We start from the raw sequence: 19,843 nt of genomic DNA on the forward strand, positions 1-19,843 counted from the left end.
GTCCGGGAGGTCTTTTGCCAGAACAATATATAACTATTCTTATAAACTGGCACCCACAAAGCTTCAGCATTATATTCAATGTTATTGGCCTCCGTAACCTGGGCATGTTTTAAGTCATCACATTTAATATTTATTTATTAACATTTTATAAGCTAAATTGCATTATATGCATTTCTGTTGCGAGCAAATAATATCAGAATATTTGTCCAATCCAGCAGCCTGTTAGAAAATGCAGTGTTTTTATATGAAATTTACCAGTGATGTACTATGGACACTTTGTTGTCTATTCATATTTGACACTTATGACTACAGCTTGACAACAGAATTTTAGCAGTTTGTAGTTACTCTGCCTATATTTTATGAGGGGTCTTGTTGCAGTACTTTCAAGTCATGACAAGAAAGCTGCTTGCTAATCCTTTTTAAAGGAATGAGTTTTCTACAACCTCAGATAATGAGATCAGCATACAAGTAAGTCCATACATTCCAGCTAAGGTGCAATGAAGGCTAACCACTATGGGCCTCTGTCCTTCAGCTGTGTCTACACTAGCCAGCTATTTCGAAGTTGAAATTGACGTAAGGCGGCGAGACGTCGAAGTCGCTGTCCTCATCAGGAGTGGGAATAGTGCCCTACTTCGATGTTCAACGTCGAAGTAGGGCACGTGTAGACGATCAGCGTCCTGCAACATTGAGATAGCGGGGTCCTCCATGGCGGCCATCAGCTGAGGGGTTGAGAGACGCTCTCTCCAGCCCCTGAGCTCTATGGTCGCCGCGTGCAGCAGCCCTTAAAGCTCCACGCCCCCTTATTTCCTGTGCAGGAAGCTGAGGGCTCGTGCAGGCAGCAGCACAGCCACATGCACAGCCTTGCACGCCTCTCTGCAGCCCCAGCCCACCATCCTGCACCCCATGGCAGCCAGCCAGCCCAGGGGAAGGGGACCCAGGGCTCCCAGCCTGCCAGCCAGAGGGGGAAGAGGCAGCGGGGCCCCTCCTGGACGGAGGCCGAGCTTCGGGACGTGCTGGGGCTCTGGAGTGAGGAGGAGGTGCTCCCGGTAATGGGGAGCAAGAGGCGGAACGCGGATGTGTTCGCTCGGCTGGCCGAGGGCCTGGCTGCCCAGGGTCACCCTGCCCCCACTCCTGACCATGTCAGGAGTAAGGTAAAGGAGCTGCGGCAGGGTTACGCCTGGGCCCGGGACGCGGCCAGCCAGTCTGGGGCCACCCCCACCACTTTCCCCTTTTACAGGGAGCTCAGGGCCATCCTGGGCCCCCGGTAGACCTCCTTCCCCCCGACCACCCTTGACACATCGGCCGACGAGCCCCAGCAGGCCCCGGAGACAGAGTCTGCCCCGGAGGCCAGCCCTGCACCCCAGGGGCCCCCCCCAGGAGTCCACCCTGGGACACCGGAGGAGGAGGAAGAGGAAGGGGCCTCCAGCGATGGGGGGGCTCCAGATCGCCCTCCCCTTCCACAGCTCCAGCAGGGTGTCCGCCCGATGGGTGTCCCCCGACCGTGGGAGTGGAGCGTCAGGTATGTACCCCCCTGGTGCACACCCCTGGGGTTAAGGGGCAGGGACAAGAGACATGACCAGGGCCCTCCACACACCCAGATGACCATGGCCCTGAGGACAGCAGTGGCATGTCCCTCAGAAGAGTCCATCAGTCCCTGTTCCCCAGCAGGACAGCGCCATGCCCCATCCCTGGGGATGGGGGGAGCAGAACCTAGGGTCCCCCGGGGCGGGGGGTGGGTTGGACACCCATCATCATCTGCAGCAGCATCTCTGGGGGATGGGGATGGGGAACCAGCAGCAGAGTGGTGGGGGGACAAGGGCCACGGGTCGGCCCAGACTAATGGCTGTCTCCACTCTTCTTCCCCCCTCTGTTCCGCAGCTACACCTTCGGAGGGCCCGGAGAGCACCGGCGCGGCGTCTGTCGTCCTGGAGAGCCCACCGGGGCCATCCCCCCAGGCCAGCCCCTCGGCGGAGCATGGACCAGCCCCAGGATGAGTCCGACAGCGGCGGGGCCATCTGCGGGCGTCCACAGACCCCCAGCTGCTCGCCACCCTCCGGTGTCAGCTGGAGGTGTCCGAGTGGCGCCTGCAGGTGGAGGAGTGGCGGCTCCATCTCCAGGAGCGAGCACTGGCCTGGCGCCAGGAGGCTTGGGGGGCCTTCATGCACATGTTCGATGCCATCACGCAGCACTTGGCCCCCCCTGCTGCTCCGCCTGCTGTCCCTCCACCACTGGCTGTTCTGGGGCCTGCCAGTGAGGGGGACCGTGGGCCTCCGGACACCACCTGACTGTACCTGCCGGTTCTCCTGGCCCCCACGCAGCCTCGACCAGGCCTCCGGCTGAGACGTATGTCGCGCCCCCCCCAACACCAGGCGCAGGACAATAGGGGTGCGTGGCCGAGGACGTTGCCGCCCAAGGCCCCCTCCTTTGGACTCATTCCCCCCATGTCGGTGTAAACAGTTTTTGTTCTACCCCTGTTTTGTAACTGCCCCCCCCATGTACATAGTTCCCCCCTTATTTTTCTGTTTTTCATATTAATAATAATACAAAGGGTTACAGGGTTTTGTTTAAAAAAATTCCATTTTTTTATTGTACAGAAGTGTGTGTGGGGGGTGCTCTCGGGTTCTCTGTGGTGTGGGCGTGGGGGCAGGGAGTGTTGTGGAGGATAGGGGCGTGCAGTGGGTGGCTCACCTGCAGCTGGCCCTGCCAGTGTTCACCCCACAGCCTGGTCAAAATGGGCCCACAGGGCCTCCCAGACCCAGATCCCCTCGGGGTCGACCTGGCGACTGGGGGCAGCGGGTGGCTGGACATCGGCCCTGCCAGCCTCCACAGCCCAGCCCTGGAAGAAGGCCTCTCCCTTGCTCTCGACCAGGTTGTGGAGTGCGCTGCACGTGCCCACAACCTGGGGGATGTTGGTGAGGCCTGCATCCAGGCGGGTGAGGAGACACCTCCAGCGCCCTTTGAGGCGGCTGAAAGTGCACTCGACCACCTGGCGTGCATGGTTCAAGCGTGTGTTGAACTGCTTCTGGCTGGCTGTGAGATGGCCTGTGTAAGGGTGCATGAGCCAGGGCCGGAGGGGGTACGCCGCGTCTGCGACAAGGCAGAAGGGCATAGTGGTGTCCCCCACAGGGATCTCCCACCGGGGGATGTAGGTTCCCGCCTCCAGCTGACGGCACAGGCCCGAATTTCTGAACACCTGGGCGTCGTGGGTGCTGCCAGGCCAGACAACATAAATGTCCAAGAGGTGGCCCCGGCTGTCCACCAAGGCCTGGAGGACCACAGAATGGTATCCCTTCCTATTGAGGAAGCGTCCTTCGCTGTGCTCCGGGGCACGGATGGGGATATGGGTCCCATCCAGAGCCCCAAAGCAATTTGGGAAGCCCAGGCTGGCAAACCCCACGATGGCAGCATCCGGGTCCCCAAGCTGCACGAGCCTGTGGAGGAGCAGGGCATTGATTGTGCAGACGACCTGCAGGGGAAGGACATGAGAGAGCAGGGTGTGTCTGGCCCTCCCCCCCAGGCTACCCCCCCCCACTGTGGGTCCTCTTACCTCCATGAGGACAGCCCCGACAGTGGCCTTGCCCATGCTGAACTGCTGCCCTACGGATCGGTAGCTGTCTGGAGTGGCCAGCTTCCAGACAGCGATGCCGACCTGTTTCTCTACGGTGAGGGCAAGTCACATGGGGGTGTCCTGGTGCCGTAAGGCAGGGGTGAGCCACTGGCAGAGCTCCAGGAATGTCTGCCGGCTCATTCTGAGTTCCGGAGCCAGCGGTCGTTGTCCCACTCGCCGAGCACCAGCCGCTCCCACCAGTCCGTGCTTGTGGGGTATCTCCACAGCCGGCGGTGTGTGCGGTGGGGAGGGGGCTGGGAGGGCAGCAAGGTCTGGGGCTGCTTCCTCATCCCCCGAGGACAGCTCATCTTCCTGAAATAAAAGATGGTCAGCTGCCTCCTGCATGGCACTGAGCAGGGCAATCACCGCTCCTCCAGGGGCGGGTGTGTGGTCCTCTGGCGGCGGCGGCTGCTGCTGCTGCTGCTGCTGCTGCTGCTGCTGCTGCTGCTGGGGGTCCATACTGCTTTGACGGGTGTGCGTGCCCGTGGCTCTGCAGACCACGTGCTGTGCAGGCTGAGTGTGTCTGGGAGGGGGCCCTTTAAGGGAGCGGCTTGCTGTTGCCCCGGAAGTGCTAGTCCGCTCTGTGACCCTGTCTGCAGCGTTTCCTGGCACCTTTATTTCAATTTGGGCCGCTTTGGTGTGTAGATGCTCCCCTGCAACGCCTACTTCGATGTAGTGCTGTCCAACGTCGACGTTGAACGCCGACGGCACCAGCCCTGGAAGATGTGTAGACGCTATTCATCAAAATAGCTTATTTCGATTTCGCTACATTGAAATAAGCTATTTCGATGTAGCATACCAGTGTAGACGTAGCTCTTCAGAACTGAGGACATATATGTTGCTATAACACTTTAATATCATAACATTTTAAAATATTTTATAGCTTAGAAAGGTTTGAATTTCATTGATATTTGAAAATAAAATCCTGAACTCATACACACTAAGGCTGTCTCTACACTGAGCCCAAATGCCAACAGTTCAATGCAAATAAACAGTCTTGAAAATACAAAATGTGCATATTTGTGCAGCTAATGTACATATTCATGAGACTGTTTTTGTATTTTTGCCGCAAAAATCAAGCAGTGTAGGCGTGGTTCTGCTGGCAAAAAACCCCTTTGTCAGTAGCCCCTTATGCCTGATTCCACCCCCCACCCCATGCCGGGCAGGCAAATCTTTCATATTCTATTTTTCATGATCTATTTTAACAGCTTCATTCTGAAGATCATTTGGACTTACACAAGCTTAATGTGACAAGTCATTGAGAGCTACCCTGCAAATTTTTGTAATTTTTAGAAAATATCCAGTCACTCTTAGAATGTGAAATATTAAGTTTTACAAGTTATGAATTTTCATTAATTTCAGTGGGACCCAGGGTACGCCCTTAAATTATAACATCCTTCTGCATTAGAAATTTTCACCATTTCACATAGTATGTTTTCTTGTATAAAAATGAAGTTAATTCATGTACCACTTTCCATCAGTAGATCGCCAAGCCCTTTCTTTCCAAGAATAGACCCCTTCCATCATTGCTGTGTTGGTCAGGGATGTGAGGAGGTGTGATATCTAATTGACAGAGCTGTGCAGCAGAAGTCACTAATTTATACACAGTTCTACCTGCAAAACTGTACATGGTTTTTGCTTGGGGAGCAGAATAAGTAGACCTGTAGACATGGCCTTCGTTAAATTGATAGCCTGTTTTCTTATTGTATAACTAGCTAGTTAACTTTTTTGGCTTTCATTGGCAAAACGAGTCAAGTGATGGACAAATCGAACGAAATAAGAGAAAGTTAGTCCATGGTGAAGTCTCTATCACGTATAAGTGACCACCTTAATCAATACATGGTGTTCTTTTAATTTATCTAAGATGGACAAAAGATTTATACAGTCAGCAACTGGTAGGTGGGCCTGTGAGTAGTCTGAGAGACTCCTACTGCAAAGGCAAAGTTCTCTTTTGCACTCAAGAGACAGCATCGCTTATGAGGTCTTGTAAACCAAGGAGAGAAGTGACTGCTTCCTTTTTAGGTTTTGAAACAATCTGTCTGGAGATGCTTATATTGGGAAAGACAAATGTTTACTGACTTTCCTGCTGTTTGCTTTCTTAAAATCAGATCACAAGAATTTTAGGTTAAAAATGGAGAAGAGGCAGAAATTGAAACCTTATTTTTCTGAAGTCCCCCTCTTCACTCCTTATTTGCCAATACATGCTGTCACTGGGTCCCTTATCTTAATTGGAAAAGCTTTCTGACAGCATGGAGGCTGAACTTCTGTCTCTGTACCAATAGAGCAGCAAGTTCGTACCCATAGCCTCACTAAGGTGCCTCAATCCCGACATTGTCAGGGAAGATTGACTGACTGAACACTCTTACTTTGTTCAGGGGGTCTTTGACACAAATGGAAACTACAACGTTCAAGTTTAAAAAGTTCAATAACCTAATTACACAAAACAAAAATGAAAGCAGATGGGGAGAAAGTACAGGCTATAACGTAAGGACAGAAACAAAGTCTTAACTGAAGGGTGTTTGCTTCATGTTAATAAAGGTTCTACTCTGGTTCCTCAGTACTAAATGACCATACAGTAAACCCTCTATGCGCAACCAAATTTGTGTGTGTGTGTGTGTGTCAGGGTTAACATGACTGCCACCGCTGACAGGAGTGGGAAACGGCTCCTGTGGGGGCAGCAGCCTGACTCTTGCCACCCCTGACAGAAGCAATTTCCTGCTCCTGGCAGTGGCAGCAGCTGACTCACTGCCGCCACTGACTGGAGCAGCTTCCGCCCCTGACAGGAGCAAGAAACTGCTCCTGTCAGGGTGGCAAGAGTCAGGCTGCTGCCCATGACAGGTGCGGTTTGCCTGTCCCGGGAGTGGCGGGGAACTGCGAACCAATCGGCAGCCTGGGTCCCGGCTCTTCTCCACTTGCAGAGCAAGGCCCTGACCCCCAGCTCCCCTCCACTCCTTGGAGCCAGAAAACTGACCAGGGCTGCTGCCTTGGTCAGTTTCTCTGCTCCTGCAAGCCTGGTTCCAGTCTCCCCTCGACTCGCGCAAAAATTTTGAGTTACCCAGTGCAACCTCTGCGAAACTAGAGGGTTTATGGTATTGTTAATTTTGACTGGCAATTTTAAAAGTTGCTTGAGTGCATGGGTGGCAGGTGTAAAAGGCAATGAGAGAGAATGCCTCCCCAGGGTGTTGGTGTTGGACTCCTCCCCTCTTCCTATCCCTATTCTGACTGTTCCTGAAGACACTCACAACAGGATGTTGCAGCCTTCAGACAAGTGACACTTCCTCGGAAGTGAAGCTGTTTCAAAGTGAAAAGCCTTCCAGTGTGCCAGACCTATGAGCATAACGTGAAACCTGTGTCGGCGCCATTAAGTGGTACGGAAGCCATTTAACGGGCATATGCCAACCCTGATTTACTGACAAAAATACTTGTGTATTACTATATCTGCAGGACCTAAGCTTAAAACTGGCTTTAGATAGTTCACTAGTTTGTTGCTGAAGGTTATAAAATTGCATCTCTCTTTTTTTAAAAAATCTTGTGTAGGTTTTTAGATGCACAAGCTGAATATTCAGCTTTAGCCTTAAATGCTTAAATCAGTTTTTTAAATAACTTTTTTCAAAAGACCACCCTTATGTAAAAACACATGATTTAATTTTAATTACTATGGAACAAATCCTCCACCAAAATCAGTACCTTTAGAAAGAGAGAAAATCCTTTGTTACACCTAAAATCATTGCAAAGGTAGCTTATGAAATTTCAGGTGAACTTGTGTGGCCTTTTTTAAAAGCAATGAACTTTGTGATGAATGCACTAAACCATTTGGACTAATTTAATTTAAAATAATGTCTTCATTTCAGTGTGTTAAATACATAGTAATCTCTGTGAGGGCTTAAGAGCACATTTAAAATGTAAAATCAGTTTAAAATAGAAAAAATGTAAAACAAAGTGCTGCATCAGGTATTCCATAATATTTAATGTATCCAGCAGGACAACTGACTTGCCCTTACTACAAAGTTTTTGCAAATAAATCTGACCAACTTCAGTGTATATCAAAAAACCCATGAGTGGCATTTTTTAAATTCCCAAATGCAGTACTTTAACCTTCTGCACATCCAGTCTTCACAATCTGGCATGCGGTGGAAAACATGCTCCATTTTCTTTAGAAAGACTTTTTAAGAGAGTGAGTGTGTGTGTGTTTGTTCCCCCCGCACCACCACCACCACCACTACCACTCAGATACTTGCTACATTTGGGTTCAGGGGTTTGGCTGGAAGAGGTGGGAGGGAAGAGAAAAGGTTGACAATGGAGAGTGTGGGGCCTGGGCAAAGCGGGGGCGGAGTATGAGCAGGGCGACGTCTGGGGAGCTCGTCTCCCCAAACAGCAGCTTTACCCACGACCCATGTTAGAGTGGCTAACGTCACATACTCTCTGTTTCTGCTGGTAACTGCATTTTCATTCTTTTAGTCAGTCTATTGTACACTGCAGTGTTTGCCAAGAAAAGACATGTCTGTGATCCAGCATTGACTGTTCCCATAGGGGAAAAAGAGAGTTGAACACCATTCGGGCTCCTGCCAAATTGAAGGTAAAGCTACAGGACTTGCCTGGTTACAACTGAGAAGTACAGGGATCTTGAGCCCTAAGCCGTTAGGGAACCTACTTATGCTGTAAGCACAACATTAGCGATTCCCAGGTGAGTCAAGGCTCATTACAGAGCCAGTCAATATCAGCAGTAAGATGCACTGGTCTTGTCTCCTGTAAACCAAGAGGAGGCGTGGGAGACGAGTTAGTAAGCTGTTGTACATCAAATGATAGCACAAAATTGTGCAGGTTTTGCAGACAGTAACATTAATATAAACAACATGTCATCTCAGTGCTTGCAGCTAGATGAATAGTACATTTGGGAACAATTACTGGTTAGGTCAGTGTGTCCCAGCTGTGACTAGTTTCTTAATTGTCCTTTTGATATGTGCTGGAATAATGTAGAGCTAATAAATGTGGCTAAAAGAAACTTGAGTAATTTAGAAAAAACTAAGCATGGCCAATTATTTTTCATGCTTAAAAAAGCAGAGTGTATTGTGAGCAGTTCTGGAAACAAATGACTAAAAAGTTAATGCTTTGGTTACTTTACATAAGTGAAAAAAAAAACTTTATACCAGGTTTAATTACAAGGTTAAAAAAAAACCAAACCTACCTTGGATTGCACAACTTCAACATACTGGAAAAAAATAAGCTATGGTATGTAGGGTTGTTGACTGAAGCAAATCTTCACTTATTAAAATATTTACAGTGTAAATATTGTGATTATTCTTCCATTTTAATGGCCCTTTGAACAATGAAAATTATATAAACTTTTTCCACACAATGTGCTGCTACAAGGTTTTATGCTACTTGACTAACCTGCCTGAGCTGAAGAATCTGTACAGGCTTTTCAGGCTTCAGTTAGTCCAAGCTCATTTCATGCTGCCATAATTTATGGTTTCAGTGCATCACTCACTGTCCAAAATGATGTGTGATTCTTTGGCATGTTTTTGGGGGTTGGGGTGTGTGCGTGCTCAGAGATCGGGGGGTGTGTGCGCTCAGAGATCGGGGGTCCCTTCTTTGGTGAGAAGTATAACAGTAGATTTGTGGTTTTTGCTGAAGGGAGAGCAATTGCTTAAGCTAACGAAATAGATTACATGGGTGTAGTGTTTGGTTCTTTTAGCTTGTAGTCGCATGCAAGGCTGAAGCCTTCTCCAATAAGACGTTCTCATTTGTGGTATGGGGATGCTCAGTTTGATGCTTTCATACATGCCATTCATAAGAGGATTCTTAAGTGTAGAATAGACTAGCATATAGCTAAGTGTAGGCTTTAAATGGTGGTGGTGGTGGTAGTGGTGAATATCAAAAATGGTGACAAGCTTACTTTGGACTTGGATCTGAAGAAGTGGGTCTGTCCCACGAAAACTCATCATCTAATAAATTATTTTGTTAGTCTTTAAAGTGCTACTTGACTGCCTTTTTTTCAATTTTTAGGTATGTGCAAGTAAATTAACACTTTTTTATCTTTCTCTTTATTTAACTACATCATTTTAAGCGGCTGTGTAAAACTCCTTGAAACACAAGTCATTCCTAGTGACACTGGCTGGGGGAAACTCTCAACTTAGCATTTTTTTGGCAAGTACTTGTGATTAAGTGTTGTTGCTAACCCAGTAGTTGGGGCCAGAAGTGGACAACTGTTGTTCATCAATGATTGCTCAGAACTGTTTTTCTGAGATAGGGTTGAACTATTTTTTTTGTAGCTGGAAATTGTCTAAATTAATTATCACTCTTATTTCAAAATGTGTCCAAAATGCCAAACTTGATACTAGTGTGGATACTGTAATAGAAACATTAATGTTGGATGGGGAAGACTGCTGGGAATCTAAGGTTATGTCCATACAGCAAGCAGCAGTCTGTGGCAGCTGATCCAGGCTCCTGGAGTTCAGACTGGAGCCCCGGCTCTAGGATCCTGTGAGGTGGGAGAGCCCAAAGAGATCAGGCTGCATCCTGAACCCAAACATCTGCACCACAGTTAAATAGCCTCTTAGCCCAAGTTACTGGCCAAGGCTAGCTGCAAGTGTCCAGTTGCAGTGTAGACCTACCCTACAAGGCTAGAAACAGACATCAGATGCAAGAGTTCACCAGGTGTAATGGGAACATAGTGGCACAGAAAAAAGGAGTGAAAACTTACTGCCTGGTTCAAAGCGTTAATGTACATGTGATGGGGGTGCTCAGACCTTTTGTCAGAAGAGTTGTAGGCACAAATTACTACCCCACACAATGCCAAGAGGTGAACAATCACCCATGCTATACAGGTAGTCATCTGCTTGGCTGGAACATGCCAGCATTGGAAGATTTGGTGTGTAAAGTAATCTTGGAGAATCGCAATGGAGCAGAGTACTAACTCTTCATGAGTTCAGACAATACATAATCCTTGAAAATGTGAGGAGGAGGAGGAGGAGTAATAATAATAATAATAATAATAATAGTAATGTAGGAAAGGTGAACTATTTCCAAGCAAGTAAAACCATCATCATGATTTGAATTCAGTTCCTTCTGGAGTATTAGGCATGAGGCAACCTTTGGTACAAAGGAAACATTCATCTGGTACTTATGCCATCAGAAGGCACTGCGAGTGCAGTATAAGGGCTATAAAACTCCAACAGTTTCATTTCCTAGTTCATAATCCGTACACACAGAAGTTAGTATCTTCAAAAAGTCAGGAGGAAAAAACCTTACTTTTGGGCTGCTTTCTACAGAATTGTGGCACTTGTCTAAAGATTTTGTACTCTAAAATCGGTTTATTCAAAAACACACAGAAATCTTTCGGATGATAAAGATGGGACCTTTACCAGTTTGTTTAGTCCCAGGCAGAGTAAATGGAGTGGGCTGGGTGGCAGGGAGGAAGATGGAATTGTTATGAACTTTTGTTTTTAATTGCTACCATGACTTCGTCATTATTTGGAGTATAAATTTTGATGCAATATCCCATTTTAGATGTCCCAGAATTGTTCAGTAAAGCTGCAGGCAGGGTTCAGGTGTATTGTAAATTGCAGCATTTTCATGACATTTCTCCTTATTTCTTTCATCTTGGCAGCTGGTGACAGGCGTATGGGAAGGAAGATACAATTTCTTCTGTCAGGACACACACAGTGGAGGTGAAGCTGATATGAAGGTAACATTGCTTGTTATAACTCAGTTGCTACTTCAGAATGCCTCTGCAGATTAGTGGTGAGCAGAGCAATATTTACTCATATCCACATTTTAAGCAGTTCCTCCCCCTTCCCAACTCACATTAGTCAGTGCACCAGAAGTACTTGTTAAAACTTGTGATCTAATCCTGCTTTGAAAAGACATCTTCAGGCTGGGTGTATGTTTAACATATGCTATCCCCTTACTGTGGCATCTGAGCACATTCAAGTTGTTATAAACTGATGTTTAAAAATTACTCTCTTCCTCCTACCTGCTCATCCTGGTGTGAATTGTTTTTCCCCCATGCTCAGAAAACCACTTCTGTGATAAGTGGAGTAGAGTCTCTTCTGATTGTGTTTTCCACAGAACATAACAGGAATACGTTGATTAGACGTTCCGTCTTGTAATTCAGTGCATTTCAGTTGCCTCATAAAAAATATCCTCTCATATCCTTCTCTCTCTCACTGATAGTGACCTCCTTAGACTTGTGCCTCTTAAAGAAAACTTGATAAAAGAAACGTGCTGAACTTCCCAGTGGATCACCCTAAATATTTAAAAGTAGTTAGATATGATGTTGACTTCAGAGAACTGCAGGGTAAACCACACCTAATAGCTGTAGAACACAACTCCCTGAATTTACTGATGACCCCTTGAGTTCCCTTCCCCTTCAAGTGTTCTATGACTGTTTGTTTGTTTTTCTTTTCCTCCCCTCTCTCTGTCTAGATTATACGTGTCCTTTGGTGGTACTACTTCTCCAAACTCATCGAATTCATGGACACCTTCTTTTTTATTTTGCGGAAAAATAATTACCAAATCACTGTTCTTCATGTCTATCACCATGCAACCATGCTGAACATCTGGTGGTTTGTTATGAACTGGGTGCCTTGTGGTCACTGTAAGTAGTGTGGTGGGGAGAACCTACAACAGACATATGTTGATTTGCTTGAGGCTAAATTCTGCCACAGAATTTATACAATTCTCATTGACTTCAGTCTCAAGATCTGATCCATCTTGCTTAAAACGCATCAAAAATTAAGTTGCTCTATTAAATTACAGGCAGCACCAGTACTAGGAGGTATGGCGCTGCCTGTAGGAGTTTGCTGCGATGGCTGAACAGTGAAAGTGTTTCAGTGTAAACAGAGAATAAGTTTTGCAGCAGGTACTGTCCGTTTGCCCTCTGCTGTGGAGTGGCTCTGACACCTGTGTCAGCTTTGCTTAGACAGCACATGGAAATATTCAAGCCAATTTTCCTGGGAGAAAGAGGAGTTTAATTCAGGCTTGGAAGCCCATAACTGTTAAAAATCAAACCATTATCTGAATCCATCAAACTTCCTTAGTCAGGGTGTCTTTCCCTTTAGTTTGTTCTCTTGTCTGGGGGTGGCCATAACTATTTCAGTTAAAGTCTGTGTCTCTTGGGTGCTCCTGAACTAGACGGAGTGCTTTTGTCTCTCTTCCCATCTCTCCTCTTGTTTAAAACCTTACTAAATACTGCTGTCCTCTGGCAATTTCCCTTGGGTTCTTTTTATAGTTTCAGTTGCTTTTAACTGATGATTGTTTCCTAAATACATCAGCATAAAAATACAGGGGAAGCGACAAAAATGTAGGGGACTAACATTGTTTATTTGTGGGCCAGTGGCTGTGTTGATAGACATTAGCATAGCTTTGCTGAAGGAAAGTTTGTACAGGACCAGTCTCTCTTACCAGTGTGGTGTGCATAAGAAATACCACCTGTGTGTATAGAAAAGCTGCATTCTTCAAACCTCCTCTGAGTTCTGAGCACAACGGAACAGGACAGAAACTGCAGTAATGTGCATGTGTAGCTCTTCTAGAACAATGAGTTTCAGCTGTTTTTCATTTGCAGAGCTCCCAAAAATTTCAAATCGAGGTGCAGACCCTGTTAGAAATCTTAAACATAGGGGTCTAAAAACCACAGTTTTAGAGAGAAGTCACATACTTCTTTGTGTGGTTTTTGTGGTCATAAAGCTAAGATATCACATGTTAAAATGGTCTTTAAAATGCTTAATTACTCCCTGTTGATTTGGGGGTTGGTTTGTTTTTGTGTTTGTGTCAAGCTAACTGTTCTGCTTGGGCTTTGATAGCAGTTTGCAATTTAGTGATCAGCTGCTAAAATTTAAATCCTGTACTGACAGAGAAGCCATTGTAAACAAATGCAAATAAAATGGGCCCTCTGAAGGGTTTGAAAATTCTCAGAACTTCGTCTCTTATAACCAAAAGCAGATGCTAGTTTCAGTGGAATTTCCTAGCTAAGGGGGATATCCCTAAAAGTAGTCTTGTGAAACTTTAGCTTCTGGATGTGTTTGTGCACCTCTACCCTCTTGCCACCTCATTTTTTCTGAGCAGCCTGAACATTAAAATGCACAAGAACCTTAGTTGGATTAAACAACAAGAAGTCCTGTGGTACCTTATAGACTAGCCGAAATCTTGGAGCATAAGCTTTTGTGGGAAAGACCTGCTTTGTCAGTTGCATCTGATGAAGTGGGTCTTTGCCCATGAAAGCATATGCTCCAAAATTTCTGCTAATCTATAAGGTGCCACAGAGCTTCTTGTTGTTTTTGAAGAGACAGACTAACACGGCTTCCTCTCTGATACTTGGTTGGATCAGTGGACCTCATAAGTAGGTGGAGAACGTGGGCACAAAATGCGCCGGTTGCGTGCACAATTGCAAAGAGTCCTGGGCCCTGCGCTTATTGCCGTTTTTGAGAGTCTGACTCTTTCTTTGACATCCTAATTTTGGGGAAATGATTATTTAAAAAGGTCCTGCTAACATTTAAAAATGTCCCCATCTCTGACTGCCCACTTCCTAAGCACTGTTTAGGTTCTATGCACCGATTTGTGTTTGGTATTTAAAATGCCTTCTGTCTTTCCCTTTAGCATACTTTGGTGCCACTCTTAACAGCTTTATCCATGTCCTCATGTACTCCTACTACGGGTTGTCTGCTATTCCAGCTATGCGTCCGTATCTGTGGTGGAAGAAATACATTACTCAGGGGCAGCTGGTGAGTTATTCAGTATTTTGGCTCCCTGCCAGACTTCTCGGGATCCAGCGGAGCTGTTTTTCACTGCATGTAATAAAGGGGAGGAATTTTAATTTCTTGACTAAGTATTGTGCCCAGAATAATGGGGGCTGCAGGATGGTGATTGTAACAATGGTAATTTGCAAAGAGAGAGTTCGTGGTGGCTTTGTCCACTCTTCTCTGATTTGCAGCCAAATTTATTCCTGTGCTATAGCTCCTGGATTTTTTTGTGATTCTGTAGTGAGAATACATAGAAAAATGAAGTGTCTTTGCAACAACTCTGAGCTAATGCATACTTCTAAAGCATTTGTTAGTCATTGATCAGTACTGAGATGACAGACTGAATGATGCGTGTGACTCAGTCACAGTGAATGAGGCATTTTATTCTAATTCTGCAAAAAGCTGTTTTCCTACATGGCTTTTATGTGCAGTTATAAATGGTTCTCAAAATATTGTCAAGTAGTTCCACCCTTCAGCGACACTGTAAGATTGTATCTGGAGCTATCAAACCATCACAGAAAGACTGGCAAGTATTAGCCCGCTGCATAGAAAAGGAACTAGAGAGAAGTGGTTTGCCCAAGCAGGTCATTGGCAGAACTGTCACTAGCTCAGTTCAGTGGGACTTTATTGATATGACAACTTGTTCAAGCATTGCCAAAATGCGAAAACAGGCACTGTGCCCCTTTGGGTTTCTCCCAGAGATTGCTAGAATATTTGCGAGACAGAGCTTGCATCCTTGTGTCTGTTTGTCAGCATTCATTCCTGATCCAGTGGACGATTGCTGTGTCGCATGAGGCTGACTGCACCAACCTTCTCCTGGGATTACGCACCATTTCTCCTCATCCCTGTCTGATGACAATAGAGCTCAAGTTTGTGACCGCGTGGTCAGTGCCCACTGCCTGAAGGCAGGGTTACCAACCATCAGTAAATTTACGGACAGTCCTTTAGAAAAAAAAAAAAAAAAAAACCCTAGCCAAAACTGGACATGTCCATAAAGTCAGTTTAAAAAAAAAATTTAGGTGCCCATAAATTTGGTTAAAAAATGCACTAAAATTTCAAAAAACAGCAATTATTCTATAGCAATTAAACTTTTTCTGTGCTGCTTCAGCCATTTTACAGCAGAGCAGCTAAAATTGGGCATTTTAGTTGTTTGTTTAGCTCAGTGGTTGAGGTGACGTAACATGAATCATGTGATCCACATGATGTTATCTACATTGTCCTGCCGAGTTAGCGTTAGCATGTTGGCAATTTATTCAATTTTAATATTGTTTACCATTAAAATTTACAAAGTCAAAATCCATGAGAAGAATGGATTGTGCCAAAGAGAATAACAGGTCTGACTCAGGTGAATTGTTGCCTCATGGGCTACGTCTACACGTGCCCCAAACTTCGAAATGGCCATGCAAATGGCCATTTCGAAGTTTACTAATGAAGCGCTGAAATGCATATTCAGCGCTTCATTAGCATGCGGGCGGCAGCGGCGCTTCGAAATTGACTAGCCTTGCCGCCGCGCGGCGCGTCCAGACGGGGCTCCTTTTCGAAAGGACGCCACCTTCTTCGAAGTCCCCTTATTCCCATGAGCTCACGGGAATAAGGGGACTTCGAAGTAGGCGGGGCCCTTTCGAAAAGGAGCCCCGTCTGGACGCGCCGCGCGGCAGCAAGGCTCGTCAATTTCGAAGCGCCGCTGCCGCCCGCATGCTAATGAAGCGCTGAATATGCATTTCAGCGCTTCATTAGTAAACTTCGAAATGGCCATTTGCATGGCCATTTCGAAGTTTGGGGCACGTGTAGACACAGCCATGAAGAGCTAGTTACTAAGAAGTCAAAAGAGCATGCATGTTTTCATCCAAATGGCGAGCAGATTGTTGAGTTCAAAGATTGGATTTGCGTAGACCGTGAAAGCAAGCGTAGCGCCAAATGCATTTGGTGTAAAAAGGCGTTCAGTGTAGCTTCTGGTGGACTGCAAGATGTTTGTAGCGATGCTGCAAGTGGGAAGCACAAAAGCATAATGCCTGCAAGAAGATGTAGCCCTGGAATTATGAATTACATTGCTAGCGTAAATGCAGCAACGACTAATCCATCAGAAAATGGTCACAGAGCAAACCAGGTTAGCCAGACCACGCCCACCACTGAGTTTGATGGACGAATCTTGGATAATGTTGCTGATTCCAAAATTGCAAAAGATTTTGCTTTCAGAAGAACTGAAGCATCCATGGTGTTTAAAATATTGTAGCAAAAAAAGACCAAAGAGGATTTGTGTACTCAGGTGAAATCTCACCATTTTACACAGTTGGTTGATGAGTCAACTGATAAATCTACCAATGAGAAAATGGCTCTAGTCAGTGTATATTTTGATAGTGATGTCGATAAAGTTCAATACAAATTTTACTGTTTAATCGATTTGGAGCAGGCAATGGCAGAAGCTATTTTTGATGCCATCAAGGTGTGTCTTGTTGAAGATGAAATACCAATTGCTAATGTAATGGCAGTGGGGACTGATGGAGCCAATGTTTATGGTGGGCACCAGAAATTCAGTGCTTTCACATTTTAGGACGGAGCAACCTCATATTTTTCATATTCATTGCACTTGTCATGTTGCTGCTTTATGTGCAGCTGATGCACACAAACCATTGCCAAAGGTACTTGACCAGCTTTGCAGAGAGATTCATAACCATTTTGCACACAGCTGCAAACGAATGCAAGTTTACAAAGAGTTTCAGGAGTTTTTAGAGGCTTCTACATTTGTTCCTCTCCTGGCAGAGGTGGCATGGTAATAAGGCAATCTGAAGTAGGCCAATGAGGCGCTAATGTGCATATTCAGTGTCTCATTAGCATAGTGGCAGCTGTGCTGATTTCAATGTGCAAACTTTGAATTGCAGATTGACAGTGCAGATGGGGGCAAGTTTGAAATAAGCGCCCCACTTTGACATTCACTTAGTCCCATAAAACTAGATTGGAGTAAGGGAATGTCGAAGTGGGGCACGTATTTTGAAGCTGCCCCCATCTGCACTGTCAATCTGCAATTCGAAGTCTGCACTTTGAAATTCATGTGGCTGCCATTATGCTAATAAGGTGCTGAATATGCACATTAGCACCTCATTGGCCTGCTTCAAATTGCCTCACTACCATCCCACCTCCAATGGGAGGGGACGAGTGTAGAAGCAGCCTATTTGCAAGTATTACAGTTTTGCTCAGCGAGGTGGCTAAGTCTGCTGGACTGTATCAATTGCATATTAAATCAATACAATGCCCTTACAAGCTATTTTCAGTCAAGTGGTGATAGTGACTGTTTGGTTGCAGTGGAATAAATTAGCAGCCAGCTGCAAGATCCAGCCATCAAATGTTATTTCCTATTTCTGCAGGCAACATTGCCATTATTTACACAATTTAACAAACTATTTCATGCAAATTCTCCCATTCTACCTGACTTACATTCAGAGGCTTCACAGGTGCTGAAAACTCAAATGGGACATTATATCAGACCCAAAGTGCTTCTGTCGCTTGATGAGATGTCACTAACTGACTTCGATCACTTGAATAGGGCATATTTTAAACCAGCAGAATCCATTTTCATAGGATTTGAAACAAGACAACAATTGACAAATGTACATAACTTACAAGCGGCGAAGAAGTTCCTGGCTGATGTTGTTACATTCTGTATGAATGCAGTAAGTGCGGTGAAGAAGAGAATGTCCATCGGTAACAGAATTGTGAAGCTTATTGCGGTGTTCAAACGTGGAAACAGACCAACAATGGAAGCTTCCAACATTTGGAATTGGCTCAGGGTTTTCCCCAAATGGTACTTGCCACAGATTTTGATCACTTAGAAAATGAGTTTATTGATACCAAGCTGTAGATTTAAGCCATATTATGACCATAATTCAAGATGCCTTTGATGAATATTGGCTTTGAATTAGTAAAATTACTAGGCATGACAAGCAACCTCAATTTCCATGTCTGACGAGATTTCAAAAAAATAGCATATGCACTTCCCCATGGAACTGCAGAAGTGGAACACATTTTCTCAGCTGTTAATCTTGTCAAAACAAATAAAGAAATTATCCACTCCTATGCTTGAAGGATTAATAACTGTCAGAAATGGATCTGGGACAATTACTTCAGCTGTAATAAACAGCGTCCGTGTTCAGATATATGATCACAAAATGGAAAGCTTCCAGGACCATAACTGACTAAATGAAAGTGAGTTAAATCGCATATTGTTCTGGTGATGTATGAGTGACAACGATTACTTTTCACTTTTGGCCATTTGTGTTGTCTTAATATAGTATAAAATTATGACCGTAAAAAAACTTGTGCTTTTAAATTTTTCCCATTTTGTCCATAAATGAAATCTCTGTGGGTTGACAACCCTGCCTGAAGGTGACTGGAAAGGCAGCCTTATTTCCACTGTCCAGCCTGGGAATGCTCAACTTCCCTGCAAGATAGACAAAACTAACTCTCAGTTTGTAAATGCAATTATCCTTAACTTCTTTCCTGTGAGCATGAAACTCGCTTCAGGGCCTCCGCAGCATTTAATTCATGAATAGTGTTTGCATGGAGCGACCTCAGGCTGAGAAGACCAAGCAGATTCCTGTGCGCTTCAGGTAGGCCAGCACAGTTGTCCTAGGGAAGAGAATGCCAGGACAGCCATCACATGCCATGGTACCAAGCTCACGTCGCAGTGGATTTCAGTCCTCAGGCTTTCATTCTCCACCAACATTGAGCCTAAATACCTCTTTTGAAAGGGTAACCTTTACCCTTTAATCCATTTAAGATAATTTCTCCTGCCCAGGATTCTCTAAGTTCTTTTGAGGTGAGGCAATATTTATAAAAGGAAAAACTTTCAAAAATAAATTTGTGGTCCAAACAAAGGTCTGTCAATGACTGCTTAATCACATATTTATTCCTGGCACAAAGTCAAAGTCTCTTCAGACTCATTTTAGTGACCATTGTGACTTGTTTAGAAATAATTTCACTAGTTCTTGCTCGGTCATGTTTTTCCCCCTTCTTTTCACTATTGTGTTCTATTATTTTTCCTCTTTCAGACTCAATTTGTCCTGACAATCTTCCAGACAAGCTGTGGTGTGGTGTGGCCGTGTGCCTTCCCTATGGGGTGGCTGTATTTCCAGATTTCCTATATGATCTCTTTGATTATCCTCTTCACAAATTTCTACATTCAGGTAACACAAATATTAGTTCATTGCACCTGTTTTACCTGAAAGCCTTGAAATGTGTTTTTTCCCTGTTGTTTTCTTCACTATTGACACTTACCAGCCCTTCAGCTCATTGCAACCCTATATGCCCAATGTGCAGCTCAGGGGGATGAGGAATTTGGATAAGAAGTTGACAAATAGCTAAGCATTTTGGGTGGTAAAGTAGCGTAAAGTGTATGTGTGTAGGGAATGGTGCTCTGTTCAAGGAGCAGCTTTCCAATTTAAATTACAGTAGTGACCCTTAAAGTCACTTTGCCAGGGACCAATGTAAAGAGGAATCCTGC

The 19,843-nt window shown here is 45.3% G+C and overlaps 1 protein-coding gene across 6 annotated transcripts in view; it reads left to right on the forward strand.

The window, feature by feature from the left end:
* The window catches only part of ELOVL5 (ELOVL fatty acid elongase 5), a 78,875-nt gene that overhangs the window by 56,785 nt on the left and 2,247 nt on the right, over nucleotides 1-19,843 (forward strand). For all 6 annotated transcript variants that reach the window (XM_074988894.1, XM_074988892.1, XM_074988893.1 and 3 more), the window contains 4 exons: nucleotides 11,217-11,294; nucleotides 12,035-12,206; nucleotides 14,204-14,328; nucleotides 19,392-19,526. In XM_074988894.1, coding sequence (XP_074844995.1) covers nucleotides 11,217-11,294; nucleotides 12,035-12,206; nucleotides 14,204-14,328; nucleotides 19,392-19,526 — 510 coding nt within the window. The remainder of the gene's footprint in view (nucleotides 1-11,216; nucleotides 11,295-12,034; nucleotides 12,207-14,203; nucleotides 14,329-19,391; nucleotides 19,527-19,843) is intronic.

The sequence above is a fragment of the Carettochelys insculpta genome, chromosome 3 (assembly GCF_033958435.1).
Source record: "Carettochelys insculpta isolate YL-2023 chromosome 3, ASM3395843v1, whole genome shotgun sequence".
Taxonomy (NCBI): domain Eukaryota; kingdom Metazoa; phylum Chordata; order Testudines; family Carettochelyidae; genus Carettochelys; species Carettochelys insculpta.